This window comes from Microcaecilia unicolor, chromosome 8, assembly GCF_901765095.1.
Source record: "Microcaecilia unicolor chromosome 8, aMicUni1.1, whole genome shotgun sequence".
NCBI lineage: Eukaryota > Metazoa > Chordata > Amphibia > Gymnophiona > Siphonopidae > Microcaecilia > Microcaecilia unicolor.
The window spans coordinates 57775247-57800933 of NC_044038.1; the positions used below are offsets into that span (position 1 = coordinate 57775247).

Here is a 25687-nt window from a genome sequence, read left to right on the forward strand (position 1 = left end):
CAGCTCACAGACAGTAACTTCGATTCCGTCTGGGAACACGTCACTTCCAGTACTGTGTGCTACCCTTTGGGCTCGCCTCTGCACCCAGGGTGTTCACGAAGTGCTTGGCTGTGGTAGCAGCAGCGCTCCGCAGGCTTGGAGTGCACGTGTTCCCTTATCTCGACGATTGGCTGGTGAAGAACACAGCCGAGGCAGGAGCTCTACAGTCCATGCAGATGACTATTCGACTCCTGGAGCTATTGGGGTTTGTGATAAATTATCCAAAGTCCCATCTTCTCCCAGTACAGAGACTCAAATTCATAGGAGCTCTGCTGGATTCTCGGACGGCTCGTGCCTATCTTCCGGAGACAAGGGCCAACAGTCTGTTGTCCCTCGTCTCCCGGGTGCGAGCGTCCCAGCAGATCACAGCTCAGCAGATGTTGAGATTGCTTGGCCACATGGTCTCCACAGTTCATGTGACTCCCATGGCTCGTCTTCGCATGCGATCTGCTCAGTGGACCCTAGCTTCCCAGTGGTTTCAGGCTGCTGGGGATCTAGAGGACGTGATCCACTTGTCCACGAGTTTTCTCAAATCCCTGCACTGGTGGACGATTTGGTCCAATTTGACTCTGGGATGCCCTTTCCAAATTCCTCAGCCGCAAAAAGTGCTCACTACGGATGCGTCTCTCCTGGGGTGGGGAGCTCATGTCCATGGGCTTTACACCCAGGGAAGCTGGTCCCTCCAGGAACAAGGTCTACAGATCAATCTCCTGGAGTTGCGAGTGGTCTGGAACGCTCTGAAGGCTTTCAGAGATCGGCTGTCCCATCAAATTATCCAAATTCAGACAGACAACCAGGTTGCCATGTATTACATCAACAAGCAGGGGGGCACCGGATCTCGCCCCCTGTGTCAGGAAGCAGTCAGCATGTGGCTCTGGGCTCGCCATCACGGCATGTTTCTCCAGGCCACATATCTGGCAGGCGTAAACAGTCTGGCCGACATGTTGAGCAGGATTATGCAACCTCACGAGTGGTCGCTCAACTCCAGAGTAGTGCACCAGATCTTCCAAGTGTGGGCACCCCCTTGGTAGATCTCTTCGCATCTCAAGCCAACCACAAGGTCCCTCAGTTCTGTTCCAGACTTCAGGCCCACAGTCGACTGGCATTGGATGCCTTCCTCCTGGATTGGGGGGAAGGCCTGCTGTATGCTTATCTTCCCATACCTCTGGTGGGGAAGACTTTGCTGAAACTCAAGCGAGACCGAGGCACCATGATTCTGATTGCTCCTTTTTGGCCGCGTCAGATCTGGTTCCCTCTTCTTCTGGAGTTGTCCTCCGAAGAACCGTGGAGATTGGAGTGTTTTCCGACCCTCATCACCCAGAACAAAGGGGTGCTTCTGCATCCCAACCTCCAGTCTCTGGCTCTCACGGCCTGGATGTTGAGAGCGTAGACTTAGCTTCTTTGGGTCTGTCGGAGGGTGTCTCCCGTGTCTTGCTTCCAGGAAAGATTCCACTAAGAGGAGTTACTTCTTTTTATGGAGGAGGTTTGCCGTCTGGTGTGACAGCAAGGCCTTAGATCCTCGCTCTTGTCCTATACAGACCCTGCTTGACTACCTTCTGCACTTGTCTGAGTCTGGTCTGAAGACCAACTCTGTAAGGGTTCATCTTAGCGCAATCAGTGCATACCATTACCGTGTGGAAGGTAAGCCGATCTCGGGACAGCCTTTAGTTCGCTTTATGAGAGGTTTGCTTTTGTCAAAGCCCCCCATCAAACCTCCTACAGTGTCATGGGATCTCAATGTCGTTCTCACCCAGCTGATGAAACCTCCTTTTGAGCCACTGAATTCATGCCATCTGAAGTACTTGACCTGGAAGGTCATTTTCTTGGTGGCAGTTACTTCAGCTCGTAGAGTCAGTGAGCTTCAGGCCCTGGTAGCCTATGCTCCTTACACCAAATTTCATCATAATAGAGTAGTCCTCCGCACTCACCCTAAGTTCTTGCCGAAGGTGGTGTCAGAGTTCCATCTGAACCAGTCAATTGTCTTGCCAACATTCTTTCCCCGTCTGCATTCCTGCCCTGCTGAACGTCAGTTGCACACATTGGACTGTAAAAGAGCATTGGCCTTCTATCTGGAGCGGACACAGCCCAACAGACAGTCCGCCCAAATGTTTGTTTCTTTTGATCCTAACAGGAGGGGAGTGGCTGTGGGGAAACGCAGCTTATCAAATTGGCTAGCAGACTGCATTTCCTTCACTTACGCCCAGGCTGGGCTGGCTCTTGAGGGTCATGTCACTGCTCACAATGTTAGAGCCATGGCAGCGTCAGTGGCCCACTTGAAGTCAGCCACTATTGAAGAGATCTGCAAGGCTGCGACGTAGTCATCTGTCCACACATTCACATGTCATTACTGCCTGCAGCAGGATACCCGACGCGACATTCGATTCGGCCAGTCGGTGCTTCAGAATCTGTTTGGGGTTTAGAATCCAACTCCACCCCCCTAGGCCCATTTTTTATTCTGTTCCAGGCTACACTCTCAGTTGGATAAGTTGTTAGGTCAATCTCAGTTATGTCCTCGCCGTTGCGAGGCCCTATTGACCATGTTTGTTGTTTTGAGTGAGCCTGGGGGCTAAGGATACCCCAGTCGTGAGAACAAGCAGTCTGCTTGTCCTCGGAGAAAGCGAATGCTACATACCTGTAGAAGGTATTCTCCGAGGACAGCAGGCTGATTGTTCTCACAAACCCGCCCGCCTCCCCTTTGGAGTTGTGTCTTCCCTTGTCTTTGTCTTGCTACATACGGGACTGACGAACACGAGCCGGTTCGGGCGGGAAGACGGCCGTGCATGGGCGCGCGAGGGCTAGCAAACGTCTTTGCTAGTGAAGATTCCGATTGGAGGGGGTGCCGTGGACGTCACCCATCAGTGAGAACAATCAGCCTGCTGTCCTCGGAGAATACCTTCTACAGGTATGTAGCATTCGCTTTGCAGTAATCCAATCTTGATGTTATGGCATGCACAACTGGAATAAGATTTACCTTATCGATGTGAGGAGAGAGGCAGCGTAGCTTTCGCAAATAGTAGAAGCAGCTCTTGAAGGTTGCTTGGATTTGGGGAATCAGAGTACGTGTTGAATCTGTATTCCAAGGTTCCTGACTTGTGATTTGAGGGGGAGTTCGTACTTCCCAAAAGGGGGGATGAGGGGGTTCTTTCTCCCCAACCCCCTTTGGGTCCGACTGCAGGGAATCCTGAGGAGGCCCCTGATGGCTTTTTTGATCAGAGTTTGGCCTAGTTGTAAAGCAGGACCTGCAGGCGGACAGTGGATTCCACCCACCCCCGGGCTAGCAAGAGAAACTGCCATAAGCAAATTTTAGTCACCCCAGTGCCTGTGATTTAATGTATCTTGTGTATGCATGTTAAAGAACATCATATGCATGATAATAGTATAAATATTTTTAAGGATACGTTCTGTAATATTTTGGTTTGTGTGTTGCCATTTGTTGCTGTGAGACTTCATGCTTGAGGAGATATGCTTCTTAAAGCTCCTCTGAAGCTGCCCCTCACTCACCCATATGAATTTTGGTAAATCCAGGATCCCATTCATGCATCATACAGATATTTATGGTGGTCAAAGTTTTTAAAAATGCTGACCACCGGCAGAGTTATATCCAGATACTGAATGCCAGGCCCAGTCTGAACACCAGCAATGAATATCTGGGTCTTCGGATCTGGATGACGTGTGCTGGTACTTGCATATCAACTGGGCAAAGATAGAACGGTTTTTTGTGTGGTGCTCTCTTCCCAGTAAGGTATGTGGGCAATGCCACTGAATTTCACTGGAGCTTGCATATCTTGTGAGTCCACCCTGACTTCACCATGGACTGCCCCAGTACTAATCAGACAAGCTATGGCAGTCAGAGGATATTCAGCTAAGTCCTGATGAATATTCTCTCCCTACCTGTTTAAACCCCTTTGAATCTACCCTTAAAAATTTAACATGAAGTGATGTTAAAACAAGTACAAGTAAGGTTCATACCTTTTATTATTATTATTATTATTATTATTATTATTTTTAACATGGGGTAAAAGAAAAATCCTAGGCATAAGATTTAAGGTAATAGAGGCAAGAAACCTTTGTGGTCTGAGATGCCTAGTTTCATAAAGTACTGTATGCCAACAGTGAAAAAGGCCTGGATTAGGCCTTACATTTATTGATCTGGCCAGGGTTAGAGACACTGCAAAGGTAACTTTCATGCTCTGGAGGAGGTAGACCCCAGTCATACTGCCATAATATCTAGTGGCTGTGTTAAAGATACCTAGTGACAGGGCTTCAACAACTCTAGGGTGTGACACCCCCTCCCCCCAAGCTGAGAATTGCTGCAGTTAATTAGTTGAGAAAGGAATATAAAGGAAGAAATCCAACATCCTTGCATGAAGGCTCATGGTGCTATAGTCCAACAAACTGATTCCCATTAAATCAGAGGCCAAAGGAGCTGGAGGAATCTGCCAGCTAGTACTGATGCATGTATTATGTTTTCAACAGGCGAAGGGAAGACTGCATTCATGAAGACAGGGGCAGCTTTGTTGTTACACCCACTGCTGAGCTATCCAGCCAGGAAGAAACTCTCCTTGACAATTTCCTGGACTGGAGCTTGGAGTCCTGTTCGGGCTATGATGGGGATCAGGAAAGTGAAGGAGAGAAAGAGGGTGATGGTGAGCTTTTTTAAAAATCTTTCCTCTTCACTTGATATCAGGAAGTATAACAAAAGCATTTCATATGTTGGTGTTTTAATTGTACTCCGCACTATACAGTGGTGTTGTTGAAAGTAGAGGGCTATAAGACACTAAATTAAATTCATATGTATACTATAAAAATGATTCAAAAGAAAGGTTGATCTGTTTCTTTATAGAAAAGATTTCAATAATGTTTAAAACTGTGTGGGTAGGTGCAAGTCTGCAGGTACTTGCAAATTTTGTACCAGTTTTCATAGCAAAAATACATGCTTGCTTTCGCTTAGAAAACTCCTTGAAGAGAAAGGCATACATGCAATGTCACAATGCTTCTTCCTCTTTTAGGGGGTAATCTAAGACAGGACAAATAAATGATTAGGGAGTTTTAATTGAGTAATGGGTTAATTTTTAAAAGCAGCCTCAAAAAGGTGCGTTTATAAGACTGGATTTGAATAGTAGCAGATATGGAGCATAACTTGCTGACTCGGGAGGTGTCTTCCAGTTATACAGCATAGTAAGAAAGAAAGAACAATGTCCGGAATGGATGGTGAAGGGCCAAATAAGTGACTTATCTGATGAGTGGAGTTGCCAAGGAGGGGTGTAGGGAGAGATAAGAGACCGAGGAACTGCAGAGGGAATACGCATGTAGGTCACTGAAGTTTGAACTATATGGAAATGGATACCCTATAATGTGACTTGAAAATGGGGGTTATGTGAGTAGTGGCATTTGAGGAAGATAAGTCAAGCAGCAGAATTTTGAACACATTGAAGAGTAGAGAAATATTTCAGTGGGATATCTGTGGAGCAGCTTGTAGTAATCTAAGCTGAGATGTGTGGATAAAGATTTTAGTGTTCAGAAAGGAAGGGATGAATTTAAGTAAGATGACAACTTTTAGCAATCTGGGATATGTACAGAAAAAGGAGTCAGATGGCCCAGAAGTTACAAGATGAGGAGAGGGAGCATGACAGTTTGATCCACAGACAGAATGGATGATGGGGAGAAGCGGATTCAGTTAGTTAAAAAAAAAAAACTGTCTTGGTCATTTTCAGTTTCAGGTGGTGGTAGGACATTGAGGCATCTATGTCAGACAAGCAGGCTGAGACATAGGCCTGAATTCTTTGTTTTGGTGTACATAGGTAGATCTGGAAGCCATCAGGGTAAAGATGGTGCTTAAAACCATTAGAGGATGTTGTAGCACCAAGGGAACAAGTATAGAGAGGAGGTCCCAAGACAGAGCCTGAGGTACATCTACTGATAGTGTGGTGGTAGTTGAGGATCCACCAGAGCATACACTGTGTAATGGAAGAGGTAAGAAAAGTCCTGAATTCCAGGTAAGGACAGATGGTGGTTAACAGTATCAAAAGTAGCAAATAGGACAAGATGGATGAGGATTGAAAAGGGCACTGGGATACGGTCAGTGACAGGTCACTGGAATCTTCTGGCAAGGGGTGTTTCTGTAGAATGTAGAAGATGAAAGTGAAATTGGAAGGCTCAAGTCAAGACAGCAGTGGTGAACAGCTTGTTCGAGTAGCTTGAACGCAAAAGGGAGGCGGGAGATGGGACAGTAGTAGGAAAGGAAGATAGGTTCCAGTGAAGATTTTTTGAGGAGGGTAATCATGGCATGTTTGAAGGCATCAGGGAACAGTTTCACTGAAAAAAAGGTAGATTGCGGATATGAAAGATGGATTCCTCAGCAACCCTCCATACCGGTCAAGACGCTTGGGTTATGCACGCCTACCAGCAGAGGGAGACTGAGAACACTAACTTTGAACTCTGTACATATAACCTGTGCCTAACCAAATATATCCAGTATTTCTCACTCTCCAGCCAGAGGGTAGACATGCTTCCTGTGTGTCACAGTTGTGCCCAGGTTTCTGGCTCACAGTCACCGCGGTCCCCGGTGGTTAGACCTGGGGAATGCGGTGAATTGATGGTTTAACGTTTCCCATGTGCCAGAAGATATGCCGGTCCGGTCCGGATCTTCCAGCCTGCCAGATTGTTTTGGGAGTTTTTTGGAACTAAGCAGTACCCGTACCTGGTGAACTCCCTTGTGGGCTGCCTTTATTAACCACCTGGGAAGGTTCCTAGTTGCCTTGCAACAGTGTTCTTCAGAGGTGTTCCTTTGGTGTGAGGAATTGCAGTGCCTTTGTGCTTTTACTCTTTTGTGACTTTAACTCTGCTTGGCTACTGGACTTTTCTTCTGCCTGCCGCCTGCCTAGACCCAGATTGTTACTGGACTATTCTTCTGCTTGCCACCTGCCGGTTCCGGCTTGTTTCTGGACTATTCGTTTGCCTGCTGTTTCCCTGGAACCCAGCGTGTTGCTAGTGTTTCCTGCTATCTGTCTGCCTGCTGCTGTGTCCTGCAGTCCGGCCTTCCTGTCCTGTCCGAAGTAAGTCCTGCCGGCTGCCTGCAGCCCGGAGCTTAACTCTGGGTGAAGGATGGCTAAGTGTAGGTGAAGGCTTGCCCTGATCCACTGTGTTCCAGGTCCGATCTGGGTGATTCTCCTGCCGTTGCTGCTCCTTAGCAGTGGCCCAAGGGCTCACAAACCCAGTTACCTGCGGAGCTTGTCCGGTCTGGTAGGACTTAGATATTTTCTTAGGGTAGTTGTTTTATTTTCTCTTTCCTAGTTTATTGAAAAAAAATCCCTGTGCCTGGTTCCTCGGTGTGCTTTGGGGTGGTGGGGCCGGTGGGGCCCTCCTTCATTCCCTGTGGGGTGTCACACCCGGGTGGCCGGGTCCTTCTCCCTAGCTGGCTCTCCCTCTTGAGCAGCCTTGTGCCTCGGCTGCCGTGGTAGGGCTGCAGCCTTGAGTGCCTTGTGGTCAGTAGCAGCGGGGCTGAAAGTTTAAAAAAAAAAAAAAAAAGCTGCTCGCCTGTTTCGAACTGGTGTCGGTCTGGCTGCTTGGGAGAGCTGAGGCTTGCAGTGAGCCCCTGTGTGGGTTTCTGTGCAAATTTAGGAAGTTTGGCTTTAGTTCTTTCCCTGCTGTTTGTGATGTCTGGGAAACTCCTCAGTTGCCGGTTTTGTGCTCCGTTGGGGGTTAGGTGGGAGGTCAGTGCCGTTTTTGTGGGGATTCCAAGCCGCCTTCCTCTGCACCTCCGCTGTTAGCAGCAGAGGTTCCCGCCACATGTTTAGATGGGGCTGAGGCGACACAAGTGGGAGTTACAGCGGCGGTCCCAATTTTGGCGGGAACCGTCGCCATCTTGGATTCATCCCGCGTTGGATCGGAGCCAATGCAGTCTGCGCAGGAAATCCCTGTTCCGGGTCTGTCTGCAGGGTTAGAAGCCTCCAGAGGCATGGGGTTTCCTCCGGACTTTATTTGGGCCATGTTCCAGGCCTTGAAGGCGGGTCCTCTCTCGGAGCCCTCTGGTCAAGGGACTGGGGTGTGTTAGCTAAGAGACCGCGTTTGGAGTGGTCAGAGGACCTGAAGACCTTTTCTCTCCCAGATTTGGAGGGCTGTTTCAGTGAGCTGGAGGAAGAAGTGGTGTCTCTGGCAGGTCAGGATAAAGAGGTGTCTTTGCCAGGCGAGGACCCTTTGGTAGTTCGGATTTTTCACAGGAATGAGTTATCTGAGCTTATTGATCAGGTGTCTGCTACCTTAAAATTTGAGCCTGCGGAGGTTCCGCTGGGTGATGGGAAGCAGGTGGATCCATTGGTTAAGGGGATTTGGTGGCTCCCTCGCTCTTTTCCCATGAACGCCGACCTGAGACATATGGTAGTGCAGGAGTGCTCTTCCCCGGATGCACCGTGTACAGTGGCTCGGGCCATGGCTAAGCTCTACCCTCTTCCCCAGGAGGATGGAAATTCTTTGACACCTCCTGCAGTGGATGCCGTGGTAACGACTGTGACTAAGGCCACAGCTATTCCGGTGGATGGTGGTGCTGTGTTACAGGATCCTCAAGATAGGAAGTTGGAATCCTTTCTTACGCGGAGTTTTGATTTATCAGCTTTGGCGTTGCAAGCTTCTGAGGTCTGGTAGCTCGCGTGTGTTCTCGCTGGGCTAAGAGGCTTCTGGATGGCCCGGAGTCTGATAGGGCTTTCTGGGTTCAGGAGTTGGCTAAGTTGGAATGGGGGTCATCTTTTTTGGCGGTTGCACTATACGATTTGTTACGGGCGTGTGCAAAGAACATGACCCTAGCAATTGCAGCTCGTCGAGCCCTGTGGTTGCGGGGGTGGTTTACTGATGCGGCTTCTAAGTCAAAGCTTTGTTCGCTTCCTTTTAAAAGTTCTATGTGTTTTGGGGAGGAGTTAGATAAGTTGGTGTGAGGACTTGGTGATGTTAAGGTCCTGTGGCTTCCTCAGCTTCGTCCTAAGTCAGGTTCCAGGGGGCTTCTGTGCGCGGACGATTTCGGGAAGCAAGGTGGTATAGGCCGAGTAGGTCTAGTGGAGCGCCCAGGGGTCAGTTTTTCCAGAGGACCCAGTCCTTTCATGGTGGGGGCCGGGATTCCTCCTCTGGAACTTCTGGTACAGTCCGTGCTTCCCAATGATGGTGCAGGGGCCCAGCCTCTGGTGCGCATCAGCACCCCGTTACGCTTGTTTTACCAGAGGTGGGTCCTGATTACTTCAGATCAGTGGGTGCTGGAGCTAGTACGTGATGGCTACGCGCTAGAGTTTTGACGGTCCTCTTTCAGATTTCTTACTGGTGACTCTTTGTCCCTCTCTGCGCAAGGCGAGAGCAGTGCGAGATACTCTGTTGCGTCTGATCGACCTAGGAGCAGTGGTTCCCGTTCCTTCCAAGGGAAAGGGGAACGGGTTGTTACTCAGTTTATTTCGTGGTGCCCAAGAAGGAGGGTTCATTTCGTCCCATTTTAGACCTCAAGAGTCAATGGAGCTTTGAAGGTCCCCTCTTTTCAGATGGAAACTTTACGCTCGGTTATTGTGGCGGTTCAGAAAGGAGAGTTTCTCACTTCGTTAGACCTGACAGAGGCTTACTTGCACGTTCCCATCCATGCAGTCTTTTCTTCGTTTTGCGGTATTAGGGAAGCATATCCAGTTTTGTGCGCTTCCCTTCTGTCTTGCGACAGCTCCACGCACATTTTCCAAGGTCATGGTGGTTGTGGCAGCAGCTCTGCGGAAGCAAGGCATTTTGGTTCATCCTTACCTCGACGATTGGTTGATTCGAGCCAAATCGAGGTCGGAAAGCGAGGAGGAGACCACACGGGTGGTATCCTTTTTGCAGTCACCGGGCTGGGTGGTGAATCCGGCCAAGAGTCAGCTAGTACCTTCTCAGTCCCTGGAGTACTTGGGGTGCATTTCAACACGGAGAAAGGTCGGGTGTTTTGACGTCCACCTCGCATTTCCAAGTTGCAGGGTCAGATTCGGCAGCTCTGTGCGCAGAGGGCTCCCTCGGCCCGTTCTTACCTTCAAGTTCTGGGTCTGATGGCGGCAGCAATAGAGGTGGTCCCTTGGACCAGGGCACAGAAAAACAGAGTGGGGTTCACACTCTCCACAGCAATCAAACACAACAGAAACAAAGGGGGTGGAGAGGGCCCAATGTCAAGAGATCAGTCACCACACTCAAGGGTAAGATGCTCCAGAAAAACCTTTATTTAGACCCAACACGGTCCGTGTTTCGGCTGTATCAGCCTCCTTCAGGGGTCTACAAAATTGTAAACATATAAAAACATATCAAAACATATATATAAAAGAATATTTTAAAAAACAGATCATTTTCATAATCATAAACAACCGTATATTTATATAATTCTAAAGAATGTTTGTTAAAAACATCACAGATACAGTTAAAAAAAAAAAAAAAAAACTATATTCAGGCATTTAAATTGTAATTGAACATAAATATCTTAACAAAACACAATAATATAAATAGAGAAATACATCCATAATAAATCTAATACAAATAGAAACTAAATATATTGCACCAGATAATAAATAATTTTATAATTCTGTAAGATTTTTAATATTAGTAAAACATAAAAGGAAAAAAGGAAAGACCTACCAATCAATGGATGTTCTCTAATATATCGATTGATGGAGCATTTACTGATCAATTAATAAGTCACATGAAGCCTAAAATATGAATAAAAAAATGTATATATATATATATATATATATATATATCACCAAAACATTTTTGGGCAAATTAATTATCTATATAGAGATGGTTGAAGGAGGCTATTGGTTTGGCCTATTTGTTGAAGGGGCGTGCGGTGCCATCGGTGCTTAAGGTGCATTCTGCCCGGGGGGGGGGGGGGGGGGGGGGTAGCTGCTTCCTGGGCGGAGAGTAGTTTTATTCCTCCGCAAGACGTAAGGCAGCGGCTTGGTCTTCTATGCATTCCTTTGTGCGGCATTATACAATTGACGTCCAGGCAAGGGAGGATGCCGGTTTTGGAGCTGCTGTGTTGACCTCTGGGTTTCGGAGGTCTCGCCCTTAATCTTATACTGCTTTGGTCCTTCCCAAGCGTCTTGACCAGTCTGGAGGGTTGCTGAGGAAGGTGAAATTAGGCCTTGCCTGCTAATTTTCTTTCCTCTTAGACCCTCCAGACCGGTCAAGAGCCCACCCATATTGTCAGATATCTTTTTGAGCCTGTGTTCTGCTATGGCTGTTTCATAGTATGTTTCTTTAAATTTTGGTCAACTTCGGGGATGTTTCCTTGACTCTAGACTGGTGCAGTACGGGGCGCCGTTTGCGTTTGGTCTGAGCACACTTTGTTTTTTTTCTTGGGATTCCAGGTACAGGGGTTTGTTTTTAGTTTCCAGTTGGGTGTTGCGTTTTCTCTGCTTTGCTAGTCGTATACTGGATATATTTGGTTAGGCACAGGTTATATGTACAGAGTTCAAAGTTAGTGTTCTCAGTCTCCCTCTGCTGGTAGGCGTGCATAACCCAAGCGTCTTGACTGGTCTGAAGGGTCTAGAGGAAAGAAAATTAGCAGGTAAGGCCTAATTTCACCATGGATATCAGGAAGGGAGATGAGCTGAGTAACAGAGTGGGAACTGGATCGGAGGAACAGGTAATGGCATTTGAAAAAGCAATATTCAATTTCCTCCTGTGATTTTTTTTAGAAGAGGAAGAATGTAGTCCTGTTGCTACCCTATCATAGATGCTCAGAATTGGTGTCTGCAATGCAAGGGACCTGATGATGATCTCTTTATATTCTTTGTTCAAAGATGCCAGAGGGATTCTTGGCTGAGTAGTAGTATAAAAAGCTTTCTCCGAGGACAAGCTGGCTGCTTGTTCTCACGACTGGGTTGACGTCCACGGCAGCTCCCACCAACCGGAAAAAAACTTCGCGGGCGGTCCCACACACAGGGCACGCCCACCGCACATGCGCGGCCGTATTCCCGCCCTTGCGTGACCGTTCCTGCTCAGTTTTTTTTCTATTCCGCGCTGGAGAGAGACGTGTTATCGTCTCTCTCTTTGTCAGCCCCGGAAACCGGATTGCGGCCTAGCCGTGGTTTTTTCTTGTTTCGCGTACGCATATTCTTTTTTTTTTTTTTTTTCGTAAGAACAAAAAAAAAAGTGTCCTCGTCGTTCTTAGCCACGAGGACACTTCGTCGTGGCCGCGCGGCCGTTTCTTTTTCGGGTGTGCTTTTCACCGCCACCATCGACGACTTTGACCTCGCCGACGCGATTTTTCCATCGACGTCCTCGAAGGTCCCGAGCGGATTCAAAAAGTGTGGTCAGTGCGGCCGGCAGATCTCGCAGACCGATACCCACGCTTGGTGCCTCTAGTGCCTCGGCCCGGAGCATAATTCCAAGACGTGCACCTTGTGTCTCGGCTTAAGGAAGCGGACACAGGTGGCGAGGCAAGTTCTTCGGGACCGTCTTTTTGGAACTTGCGCCGGCCCTTCGACGTCGACCTCGATGGCATCGGTGTCGACGGCCGCGTCTTCGGTACCAGTACCGATGTTGATGAAATCGGCGCCGACTATGGCACCGACCCCAGGAGTACAGGTACCGTTGGCCTGCCGGTAATGGCGGGGGTGAGCGGCCGCGCGGGCAGTCTGCCCTGGCTACTCCCTCTACCCAGGGCCATCGGGACCGAACCCTGTCGGATCCGATTCCTCGAGGCCGGGGGGGTTCTACCTCCTCCTCGTCTCTTGCGCCGATGACGGGCATAGAAAGAAAGCAAAGAAGCACCGTCATCGGTCGCCCACGGCGCACGGGGCTGCCTGCTCCGGTACTTCGAGGGATGACTCGACGCCCAGGAAGCGGCAGTGCCGGGAGGAGCATTCCCCCTTGGTTGAAGAAGTGTCGCTGCGTCAGTCTGCGGGTACTTCGGTACCGTCTCCTGGACCCGAGCAGTTTCCGGCACCGACACCCTTTCCTGATAGCAGGCCTCGACGAGTGCCTCTGAGCCATCCTTCCCGGGATCCTGGAAGGGCTGATGCGCCAGGCTCTACCGGCACCGGGGGTGCTTGTGCCCCCGGCACCGTTGATGGAGGCGCCGGTGTGCTCTGGCCCGATGCCGAGGCCTCCGACGCCGCTTGCGGCACCGGTGTCGACTGCCACACAGGTGGAGTCCCTGTCGACGTCGATGGAGGGAGCTTCATCCCCGCCGGCGCAGGAGTCCACCGCTCGACGCCATCATCGAGGACGTGGTTCCTCGCAGTCGAGACGAGCCCAGTTGAAGTCTGAGCTGAGAGAGCTCATGCCCGACACCGAGGAGGAGGAGGCCTCGTGGGGGGACGAGGAGGACCCCAGATATTTCTCCTCAGAGGAGTCTGTGGGCCTTCCCTCCGACCCCACTCCTTCACCGGAGAGGAAGCTCTCGCCCCCTGAGAGCCTCTCCTTTGCCTCCTTTGTCAGGGATATGTCTATTTGCATTCCCTTCCCCGTGGTCTCTGTGGATGAGCCGAGGGCTGAGATGCTCGAGGTCCTCGACTATCCATCACCACCTAGAGAGTCTTCCACGGTACCGTTGCATCTAATCCCACCATCCCCAAGAAAGCGGAGTCCCAATACAGGATCCACTCAGACCCAGAGTTGATGCGGCCTCAATTGCCTCATGACTCGGCGGTCGTGGACTGTGCTCTCAAGAGAACACGGAGTTCGAGGGATACCGCCTCGGCGCCCCCCGGGGCGGGAGTCTCACACTCTGGCCTCGTTTGGGAGGAAGGCCTACCAATCTTCCATGCTTGTGACCCGCATCCAGTCATACCAGCTCTACACGAGCATTCACATGCGGAACAATGTGAGGCAACTGGCGGACCTGGTCGACAAGCTCCCCCCGGAGCAGTCCAGGCCTTTTCAGGAGGTGGTCAGGCAGCTGAAGGCGTGCAGAAAGTTCCTGTCCAGGGGTATCTATGACACCTGTGATGTGGCATCTCAAGCTGCGGCCCAAGGTATAGTGATGCGCAGACTCTTCTGGCTTGCGTGCCTCTGACCTGGACAACCGCACCCAGCAGCGACTGGCAGATGTCCCTTGCCGGGGGGATAACATTTTCGGCGAGAAGGTCGAGCAGTTGGTAGACCAACTACACCAGCGGGAAACCGCTCTCGACAAGCTCTCCCACCGGGCGCCTTCAGCATCCACCTTTGCAGGTGGACGATTTTCCCGGGCCCGGCAGGCTGCACCCTACGCCTACAGCAAGCGTAGGTACACCCAGCTGGCCCGAAGGCCTCCTCAGGCACAGGGACAGTCCCATCGCGCTCGTTCCCGTCAACAGCGTGCGCCTAAGCAGTCCCCTGCGCCTCCACAGCAAAAGCAGGGGACGGGCTTTTGACTGGATCCATGGGAACATAGCCGCCATCAAAGTGTCCGTGCTGGACGACCTGCCGGTCAGGGGGAGGTTGAAAGTTTTTCACCAAAGGTGGCCTCTTATAACCTCCGACCAGTGGGTTCTCCAAATAGTGCGATGCGGATACACCCTGAATTTGGTCTCCACTCCACCAAATTGCCCACCGGGAGCCCAATCCTTCAGCTCCCATCACAAGCAGGTACTTGCAGAGGAACTCTCCGCCCTTCTCAGCGCCAGTGCGGTCGAGCCCGTGCCTCCCGGGCAGGAAGGACAGGGATTCTATTCCAGGTACTTCCTTGTGGTAAAGAAAACAGGGGGGATGCGCCCCATCCTAGACCTGAGAGGCCTGAACAAATATCTGGTCAAAGAAGTTCAGGATGCTTTCCTTGGGCACCCTTCTGCCAATGATTCAGAAAGACGATTGGCTATGTTCCCTGAATTTAAAGGACGCTTACACTCCCATCCCGATACTGCCAGCTCACAGACAGTATCTCCGATTCCGTCTGGGGACACGGCACTTTCAGTATTGTGTGCTGCCCTTTGGGCTCGCCTCTGCACCACGGGTGTTCATGAAGTGTCTCGTGGTGGATGCGGCATATCTACGCAAGCTGGGGGTGCACGTGTTCCCGTATCTTGATGATTGGCTGGTCAAGAGCACCTCAGAGGCAGGAGCTTTTCGGTCCATGCGGTGCACTATTCACTTTCTGGAGCTGCTGGGGTTTGTGATAAATTACCATCTCCAGCCAGTCCAATCTCTGGAATTCATAGGAGCTCTACTGAATTCTCAGATGGCTCAGGCCTTTCTTCCCAAAGCAAGGGCGCAGAATCTTCTGTCCCTCACTTCCCAGACCAGAGCGTCTCAGCAGGTCACAGCTCGGCAGATGTTGAGACTCCTGGGCCATATGGTCTCCACGGTTCATGTGACTCCCATGCCTCGCCTTCACATGAGATCTGCTCAATGGACCCTAGCTTCCCAGTGGTGCCAAGCTACCGGGAATCTAGAAGATGTCATCCGCCTGTCTGTCAGTTGCCGCAATTCGCTGCAGTGGTGGATGATTCGGACCAATTTGACCCTGGGACGTCGGTTCCAAATTCCGCAGCCCATGAAGGTGCTGACGACGGATGCATCTCGCCTGGGGTGGGGAGCTCATGTCGATGGGCTCCACACCCAGGGACTGTGGTCCCTCCAGGAACAAGATCTTCAGATCAACCTCCTGGAGCTCCGAGCAGTCTGGAACGCACTGAAGGCCTTCAGAGATCGGCTGTCCTACCAAATCATCCAAATTCGGACAGACAATCAGGTTGCAATGTATTATATCAACAAGCAGGGGGGGCACCGGATCTCGCCCCCTGTGTCAGGAAGCCGTCAGGATGTGGCGTTGGGCTTGCCAGTTCGGCATGCTTCTCCAAGCCACATACCTGGCAGGCGTAAACAACAGTCTGGCCGACAGGCTGAGCACAGTCATGCAACCGCACGAGTGGTCGCTCCATTCCAGAGTGGTACGCAAGATCTTCCGAGAGTGGGGCACCCCCTCGGTGGACCTTTTCGCACCTCAGACCAACCACAAGCTGCCTCTGTTCTGTTCCAGACTACAGGCATACGGCAGACTGGTGTCGGATGCCTTTCTCCTCCATTGGGGGGACCGGCCTCCTGTATGCTTATCCTCCCATACCTTTGGTGGGGAAGACCTTGCTGAAGCTCAACAAGACCACGGCACCATGATTCTGATAGCACCTTTTTGGCCCCGTCAGATCTGGTTCCCTCTACTTCTGGAGTTGTCCTCCGAAGAACCGTGGAGATTGGAGTGTTTCCCGACTCTCATTTCGCAGAACGACGGAGCGCTTCTGCACCCCAACCTTCAGTCTCTGGCTCTCACGGCCTGGATGTTGAGAGCGTAGATTTTGCTTTGTTGGGTTTGTCTGAGGGTGTCTCCCGCGTCTTGCCTCTAGAAAGGATTCCACTAAAAAGAGTTACTTTTTCAAGTGGAGGAGGTTTGTTGTTTGGTGTGAGACCAAGGCCCTAGAACCTCGTTCTTGTCCTGCACAGAACCTACTTGAATACCTTCTGCACTTATCAGAGTTTGGTGTGAGACCAAGGCCCTAGAACCTCGTTCTTCTCCTGCACAGAACCTACTTGAATACCTTCTGCACTTATCAGAGTTTGGTGTGAGACCAAGGCCCTAGAACCTCGTTCTTGTCCTGCACAGAACCTACTTGAATACCTTCTGCACTTATCAGAGTCTGGTCTCAAGACCAACTCAGTAAGGAATCACTTCAGTGTGATTAGTGCTTACCATCATTGTGTAGAGGGTAAAGCCATCTCTGGAGAGCCTTTAGTCGTTCGATTTATGAGAGGCTTGCTTTTGTCAAGGCCTCCTGTCAAGCCTCCTACAGTGTCATGGGATCCTCACCCAGCTGATGAAACCTCCTTTTGAGCCACTGAATTCTTGCCATCTGAAGTACTTGACCTGGAAGGTCATTTTCTTGGTGGCAGTTACTTCAGCTCGTAGAGTCCGTGAGCTTCAAGCCCTGGTAGCTCATGCTCCTTATACCAATTTTCATCATAACAGAGTAGTACTCCGCACTCACCCTAAGTTCCTGCCAAAGGTGGTGTCGGAGTTCCATCTTAACCAGTCAATTGTCTTGCCAACATTCTTTCCCAGACCGCATACCCGCCCTGCTGAACGTCAGTTGCACACATTGGACTGCAAGCGAGCGTTGGCCTTCTATCTTGAGCGGGCACAGCCCCACAGACAGTCTGCCCAATTGTTTATTTCTTTCGACCCCAATAGGAAGGGGGTCGCTGTCGGGAAACGCACCATCTCCAATTGGCTAGCAGATTGCATTTCCTTCACTTACGCCCAGGCTGGGCTGGCTCTTGAGGGTCATGTCACGGCTCATAGTGTTCGAGCCATGGCAGCGTCAGTGGCCCACTTGAAGTCAGCCACTATTGAAGAGATTTGCAAGGCTGCGACGTGGTCTTCGGTCCACCCATTCACATCACATTACTGCCTCCAGCAGGATACCCGACGCGACAGTCGGTTCGGGCAGTCGGTGCTGCAGAATCTGTTTGGGGTTTGAATCCAACTCCACCCTCCAGGACCCGATTTATTCTGTTCAGGCTGCACTCTCAGTTGTTCTTCGTAGGTCGATTTCTGTTATGCCCTCGCCGTTGCGAGGTTCAATTGACCTGGGTTCTTGTTTTGAGTGAGCCTGAGAGCTAGGGATACCCCAGTCGTGAGAACAAGCAGCCTGCTTGTCCTTGGAGAAAGCGAATGATACATACTTGTAGCAGGTGTTCTCCGAGGACAGCAGGCTGATTGTTCTCACCTACCCTCCCTCCCTCCCCTTTGGAGTTGCGTTTTGCTCATTCCTTTGCTTGTCATTCAACTGAGCGGGAACGGTCGCGCACGGGCGGGAAGACAGCCACGCATGCACGGTGGGCGTGCCCTGCGTGCAAGACCGCCCACAAAGTTTTTTTCTGGTTGGAGGGGGCTGCCGTGGACGTCAACCCAGTCGTGAGAACAATCAGCCTGCTGTCCTCGGAGAACACCTGCTACAGGTATGTATCATTCGCTTTCTGGAAATAGATCAGTCCATCAGCGTTGTAAGCATCAAACTCCATGGATTCAGGAGCTGCATGAGCAGTGTCTTGATCACTCTCAACATTATGCATCAGTAGCTGGGACTGATCATCCTCTGATTCCCATCAGAAGAGGAGGGATTCATCCTCATTTGTGCCACACTGCAGTTCATCAGGCAGAAGCTGAAATGTCTCAGCATCGCGCCCCATAGAAGCGTAGTACCAAAGTCTTTGGTGTCCTCAAAGCACTCTTGACACAAGCACCCACTCATCCTCTGTTGCCATCAGAAAGGGTATGACAGTCTCCACAGACCAGAGCCCCAATTCCAATACACCCGAAGCAATTCGGTAGGAAGTTGTTGCTCTTGCTGTAATGCTGACGCTTTTGTTCGCAGCCTTTGACGTGTAGCTGCGGCATAAATTTGAGGATTAGATTGGGGACACCTCACGCAACATAATGCTGCAGTGTCAACATTAAGGCTGAGGGCAGATGAAGTCCAGCCAGTACTCAAGACCAATGCTCTGCCAAAAGATATGTGTTGAGACAGTCATCAAAGGGTTTGGAGTCAAAGTTGGCTGCACTAAGGCCTGTTTCCCGTGTTTCAGGGAGGAAGCTTTTCTGATGTACAGAATCCTTGGTTTCTAAATTGCAGAAGGCTTGACCAGCAGTCAGTAGTGCAAGACAAGGTGGGGGGAGGGGGGTCAGTTTTGACTTGATTGTTTTTGCTGAACCATAGTGCTGTGAGGAATCAGAGGTAGGAAAGGGGATGTAATTTGATACACTACCTTTCTGTGGTCAGTGATTTAAATATTGTATACAGGTACTTAATTCTGTACCTGGGGCAATGGAGGGTTAAATGACTTGCCCAGAGTCACAGGAAGTTGAAGTTGGAATTGAACCCCGATCCCCTGGTTCTCAAGCCACTGTACTAACCATTAGGCTGCTACTCCACTACTGAGGTGGTCTTGGAGGATGGGTCTACAGGTCACTCTTTAGATCCCTCCTTACTGCATGACAGAATTCCACACTGGAGGAGTTCTTCCATTGATTTTTGTTCTGGAAACGGCTCAGGCCATCCCATGTCAGTTAACATGGAGAAGCAGCCCAGGGCAGAGGCACTGGATATCCTCTAATCCATTGATGCCTGCGCACACCTCAGAGGCTGTGACGTGTTCATTCACAGAATCCTGAAGAATTTATTTACAGCACTTTCTAACCCGCACAGCAGGGGCGTATCTGCGTGGGGCCACAGGGGCCTGGGCCCCCGCAGATTTCGCCCTGGCCTCCCTCCTGCCGTCAACCCTTCCCCGCTGCTTACCTTTGCTGGCGGGGGGCCCCAACCCCCACCAGCCGAGGTCCGCTTCCTCCTGCCTTTAAAAATATTTCTTCCGCTGGCGGGGGACCCCAACCCCCGCCAGCCGACTCCTCAGTGGCCATGCTGTAACGCTGTTGATTGAATCCAGTTCGGAGTCTGACGTTGCAGCATGTTGTACGCACGTACAACGTGCTGCGACATCAGACTCCGAACTGGATTCAATCAACAGCGTTACAGCATGGCCACGGAGGAGTCGAACGAAGAAGAAATATGAAGACTTCGGGTCGGCTGGCAGTGGTTGGGGTCCCTCGCCAGTGGAAGAAATATTTTTAAAGGCAGGAGGAAGCGGACCTTGGCTGGCGGGGGTTGGGGCCCCCCGCCAGCAAAGGTAAGCAGTGGGGGAGGGTTGACGGCGAGAGGGGGTGGAGAGAGTCGGTGGCGGGGGGGGGGGTGTCGGTGGTGGCGGGGGGGGGAGGCTAAATTGTGCCCCCTCCCTCTGGCTCTGGCCCCCCCCTACCGCCGGAGTCCAGATACGCCCCTGCCGCACAGTCTTTAGATTCTTAGTGGCTTACAATATATCCATTTTAGTTATTTAAAACATAATCAATAACAAACATTAAAACATACTTCAGTCTTAAAAATTAGAATCTACTGCCTTTATATTAAAATTACTTTAGCTCTCCATGTTATCAATTACATAACAAGACATAATATACAACAGTTTGCACTAAACAAATATGCCTAACCAGGCAAATCTCACTTCAGTCCATATGCTTGCTCAAAAAGTAGTCTTCAGTTCTCTCTTAAACGTAACAATACTGCAATGACCTTATATAGAGCAGAAGAACGTTCCACAATGTTAGGCCATAAAACATAAAAATTTGATTTTCTATTTTCTTCTAGCCTGATACTCTTGAATGATGGAACTTCCATGTGAAATTTAGAAGCTGATCTCAAGGCCTTAGTGGGTTGGTAAAGCTGCAAAGAAGCAGCAATAATGGGCGAGATGGAATTAAAGATTTTAAAGACCAGCAACAGAGCCTTGAATCATAGCTCATTTGGAAGCCAATGTAATTTTCAAAACTGGAGAAATGTGCATGGCATACTGCACCAAAGAGCACTCTTGCTTCAGCATTCTGTGCAACTGCAAGGCCATAAAAAAAGTCTTCAATATTCCAAGTAAAAGCCCATTACAATAGTTGAAGCATGGGTTAATCAGACTCTGAGCTACAGTTCTGAAATTGGTAGCTGTAGACAAATCTATCAATCTTCAAATTTTCCTGAGCTTACAAAATAACGAGCGGAAAATATTCTTCACCTGAGGCTTCATACTGAGAAAAATCTAAAATCACCCCTAAATTTCAAATAATGTCTATTATAGATATAACATCATAACAAATTTTGTTGGGACATCTTCTGTAGGATAACATGACAGTAACATCTGGGTCTTACTCATATTCAGTTTTAATTTCCTTTCCTCCATTGTTGAATAATATATATTTTTTAAATGTTAATATGTAAAGGAATCCTTAACATTCTGATCGATGTGAAATAAAATCTGAATATCGTCTGCATGAGGCCTGTATTGTAAATTCAAACAAATTAACAAGCGACATATTGGTGGTAAAAGAAATATATATGTTAAACAGCATTGCAGAAAGGGCAGAGCCCTGTAGAACACCCAAGGACAATTCATTTCAGCTGATCGTATATATCCTTAAATTACTGTGAAAGTCCTATACCTAAAAAAAAAAATGATCCTAAACCATTGGAGGACTATGCCACCCAAACCAATCGATTTCAAACATTCATATTAAATACTATGATTTATTATATCAAATGCAGCAGAAGTATCCAAAGACATCAACAAAAGAATTACCTCTGTCAAATCCAGCTTTCACTACATCTAACAAAGAAATCAAAAAGGTCTGTGTCATGATTAGGTCTAAAACCAAATGTACAAATGATGATGTGGGAGGCTCCCCTCTCATTTTCTATTAATATAAGGATTGACTTTTGTGTAGAGTTAAGAAGGCTCCAGGATTCAAAAAGCAAAAGCTTTCTCACCAATCCATGGTGGTCTAATCTGCTCTTTGAGTCAAAAGTTCCCAAGAATTCACTCCTTGGTACCCCATGGGAGGAAGGCTTACATATTGGAAAAGACTATTCAGAATGCTGTGCTTATGTCCTGCTTCCATAGCGTCCCAGAGATGAGTGGGTTTATGTTCCTCTACCAGCAGGTGGAGATAGAGAGAACTTAAGAAGCTTACTATATGTGGACCTGTTCATCCATCTTAACTTCAGTATTCTCTGTCTCTCATCAGGTGGATGGACATATCCTGTGCAGCTCTTTAAATTGAGCTTTGCTCCTCGCCTGTTCCCTCTGGTGTAGTTGAGTTTGGGGATTGTGGCCATGCTAGACCAGTATCGGGTACACCTGGTGGTGCCAGGTCCCTCCCCTTTTTCATTGCCTCCTTGATGACATTACAGTGCTCTAATCCTGTTCTCCTGCATCTGATGAAAAAAAAAAAGGCTGTCTAACCTGGAGCTTTGCCTGGCTAGTCCGCTCTGACCCTTGGGTATTGCCTCGGTTGGTTTGTTCTGTAAATGGCTCCTCTGTTTTTTGGGCCCAGTTCCTTGGCTGGCGGTAGCTCCTGTCTCCTTGCGGGCGCCGCTGATCGGACTTCTTCAGTATTTGAGGTCCCACCCTGCTTGGGTACATCCCACTCATCTCTGGATTGATCTGTGGGATGCTATGGAAGGTAAAATTAGTCCTTACCTGATAATTTTCTTTCCCTTAGTCCCAACAGATCAATCCAGAGGCCTGCCCTTCGTTGATCTGGACTGACTATTTTTGTTCCCGTTTATCTAGATTCTTTAAAAAACAACAAAATAAACTATGGGAATTGAACAAGCCCTTCACGCTACAGCGTACCACTTTGGCTATTTCCCTTCCGCAGGGATGGTGGAGGAGGTGCCTACTTGGTCTTTAGAGAGGCAGGAGAGGACTTTCATGTTGGTTTTATCTTCTTCCATTGCTTTGGTCTCGACAATACTGAAGTTAAGATGGATGCACAGGTCCACATATAGTAAACTTCTGAAGTTCTCTCTATCACCACCTGCTGTTAGGACATAACCCACTCATTTCTGGATTGATCTGTTGGGACAAATAGAAAAAAAAGTTATCAGGTAAGGACTAATTTTACCTTAGCAACATACCAGCTATTCATGGATATGAAAATGTGCACAGTATTGTGGTGTTTGGACCCTCTTCATAGGGAAGTAAGCAAAGAAATTGCTTGCTAGTAACCAAAGAAAAGGTATGCAGAAAATACATGTTCCGCACAACCTATATTTTCAATATGGCCCAAGAACTTCTGCTGTGGGTATTAGTGCCGGCAGACTTGCCTGGCTGGGGGCCTCAGATCTAAAACCAGATGTGCAGAAAAACTATTTGCTTTGGAGAGAATCTCTTTGGAGATGAGGTGCAAGAGGTTGCTACTCTCATGAAACAACACAGCAATACACTCAAGGCCCTCCCCTGGCCTACGGCCCACTTTTGACCTATCTTCCTCTTCTAGAAGATATCGGTGGAGTAAAATCAAGGACCTATTATTTTATAAACATAGGTAGCCTCCACCCTCCCACTCCTCCTAAGCTAGACAGGGTTCTTGTCCAAGATAGCAAAGGGTCCAAAAGAACCCAACCTGTGTTGTAGCCAAGACTGAGAATGAGGTTTTGACTGCCTCCATGATGGCGTAGCTTCAGTCCCCTTATCCATTCTAGACAACCTTCCTCAAAATGTAGATGGGATGCTATCTTTGGTTAACTGAATTCACCTCCAAATTGCCTACTGAGAGCATCAAGATTTAAGCTCTCGGCATCAGGAAATACTTAGAAAGGAACTACTTCCCTCAGAATCACTCTGTTATAAAAGAGTTTAGTGTAAAGTGGGTTATTTCACTAGGGCTAGAGCTCAGTAACCCTGAAGTAACCACCACCATGAATAAGATAATCCAGATATTTCAAAATGCAAGCACCAAGTGGTTCAAATGGAGCTTTCATCAGCTGGGTACCATGTTGAGGCCCCACAATGGTGTAGTTAGGACTGGGTGGCCCTTGAGTGAGAAAATTAAGATGGACCCATTATAACACTATCCCATAGTAGTAGGGACAGAGCCAGGGGGGAGGGGAGAGGAATTTTTCACAGCTTCGGTAAGCAAACTCATTCTCCAGACTTATAGAGAACCTGTCATAGTAATAGAAACTGAAATGCACATTTCCCAAAGCTGACATATTACAATTAATAAAGTCAGAAAATATTTTTTCTGCCTTTTTGTATGAGCATTGCTTTGGTCCCAGTGTCCTCTGTTTTTTCTTAACTCTTTCCAGGGTCTCCTGTCCTTTTTAACATTTCTTCTGTCCACCATCTATGTCCAGCTTCTCTGTCTCTATCCCTTGTGTCCAGTATTGCCCCTCTGTTTTCCTGTCCTCCCCATGTCCAGCTTCACCCCTTTATTCCCTTCCTTCTGAGCCCCCATCCATGGTCCAGCATCTCTCTACCCCTTTGTTAGTCCAGCATCTCTTCCCCTTTTCCCTCTTCTTTGCTCCAGGTTTCTCTCCTGATTCCTATCACCCCTCTTCCTGCCCCCCCCCCTACCAGTCCTCCAAAGGGAGAGTAGGTTCCAAATTGTGGGTTGGCACATGCTGGACTCACCCGAGGTGTGTGTGGGGGTGGGGGAGATGAAGAGTAAAGAAGAGTTGCTGAAAATGCAGGGGGGGGAGGGTTCAGCTGCAGGCGGCTCTGGACATTTTTGCCAGACTTCTTCAGTGGTAGCTACACCCCTGTTCTGCTGGCTATTTATGAGCATGTACTTGTGGAACATTGTGTGTAGTGGTGTGTGTTAACACTCTGTTCCTTGGAAGAAGGCCAATAAACTTGTAACCTAGTAGCCAAGGGAAAAGTATGTGGAAAATACATGGTCCACACAACCTGTGATATTTTTGATAGTGTTGAGTCCAAATACTCAAGGAAGTTTGAAAAATTAGTTTGTGGGTGTCTCCCCTTTTGTATATACAGGATTCCAAAAGTTTGAAAATCCCTGTTTGATGATAGTGTAGAGTGTCATTTCAATGGGGAGTGATGCTTGCAGAACTGCATGGCTGCAGACCTCTCGAGACCCTCTTCAGGCTCATTTCTGACCGAGCTGCCTCTTATAGAAAGTTATGTAGTAGAGGACAACATGAATCCTACTACTCAGTGATAGAAATCCTCCAACCTCTAGATCTTCCCAAACACAGGGGCCTCACTCTCACACAAGATAGGTGAAGGGCCAACAAGCTTCAACCAGCTCCACAGTCAAAATCAAGGACAGGATTTTGACTGGTTCCAGCAGAGCATAACTTCAATCCCTGCAGTCCTTCTGGATGACCTCAAACAAGTGGGTTCTCAAAATTGTCCAGGAAGGTTACCGTTTGCAGTTAGAAAGCACTTCTCCAAATTGCCCACTGAACATCAAAGTTAAGCTGTCAATATCAGGAATTACCATTACCAAGGAGCTCTCTTCCCTCTTAATAGAATAATGTGGTCGAACCCATTCCACCACAATAAAGAGGGACGGATTTTATTTCAAGTACTTCCTGATTGCAAAAAAAAAAAAAAAAAGAGAACCAAGATTTCATTCCACCCTAGTCCTAAGGGCATTGAACCAAGTATCAGGTCCTTATTGAAAAGCAGTATGGATAGTACTGAGCTGTTGGAGGGGAGGGGGGGAAATAATGGGGATCCATTCTGACACATGTACACCCTTCTAAAATTAATTTAAATCAGTACAAAATAGAGACCCCCTAAGTCTGTAGTAGATGGTCTACTCAACAGGGTGGAATGATAAGCCATTTGAGATGCTGATCAAAAATTGAGAAGAGCTGAGTAGAAGCTGAACACATGGAGAAAACAGCAGAAAACAAGAAAGTGGGAGATGGACGAAAACTCAGCAGGCAATGGGACTTGCAATGACACAATACTTCACACAAAGAGTCCTTAAGATGTACAAAATACTCTTCTACTATAATAAAAAGCACGTCCAACGTTCTGAAGCTGACTCCGTGGCTTCAGTGAAGGGTTTGTAACATTCGTAAGTCTGTCACATCTCTCTCTGCCCCGCCCTCGCGTCAAAACGTGATGACGTTGAGGGCGGGTAATCAGAAGGCAGCACTGAAGGAACGAACTCACCTCCAACGTTCTGAAGCTGACTCCGTGGACGGCCAGGGCTTTCAATAACGCCGCCGCTTCGACGGAGCTAATCTGGGGACACAGTACAATCGCTGGGGGGCGGGGGCAGGGGACAGAAGAGAATCACAGGGTGGCTGGAGGGGGGGGCAGGGGACAC

The 25687-nt window shown here is 48.9% G+C and overlaps 1 protein-coding gene across 3 annotated transcripts in view; it reads left to right on the top strand.

Moving 5' to 3' along the window:
* The window catches only part of CCNF (cyclin F), a 207402-nt gene that overhangs the window by 179004 nt on the left and 2711 nt on the right, over positions 1-25687 (top strand). For all 3 annotated transcript variants that reach the window (XM_030213122.1, XM_030213120.1, XM_030213121.1), the window contains exon 16: positions 4516-4685. In XM_030213122.1, coding sequence (XP_030068982.1) covers positions 4516-4685 — 170 coding nt within the window. The remainder of the gene's footprint in view (positions 1-4515; positions 4686-25687) is intronic.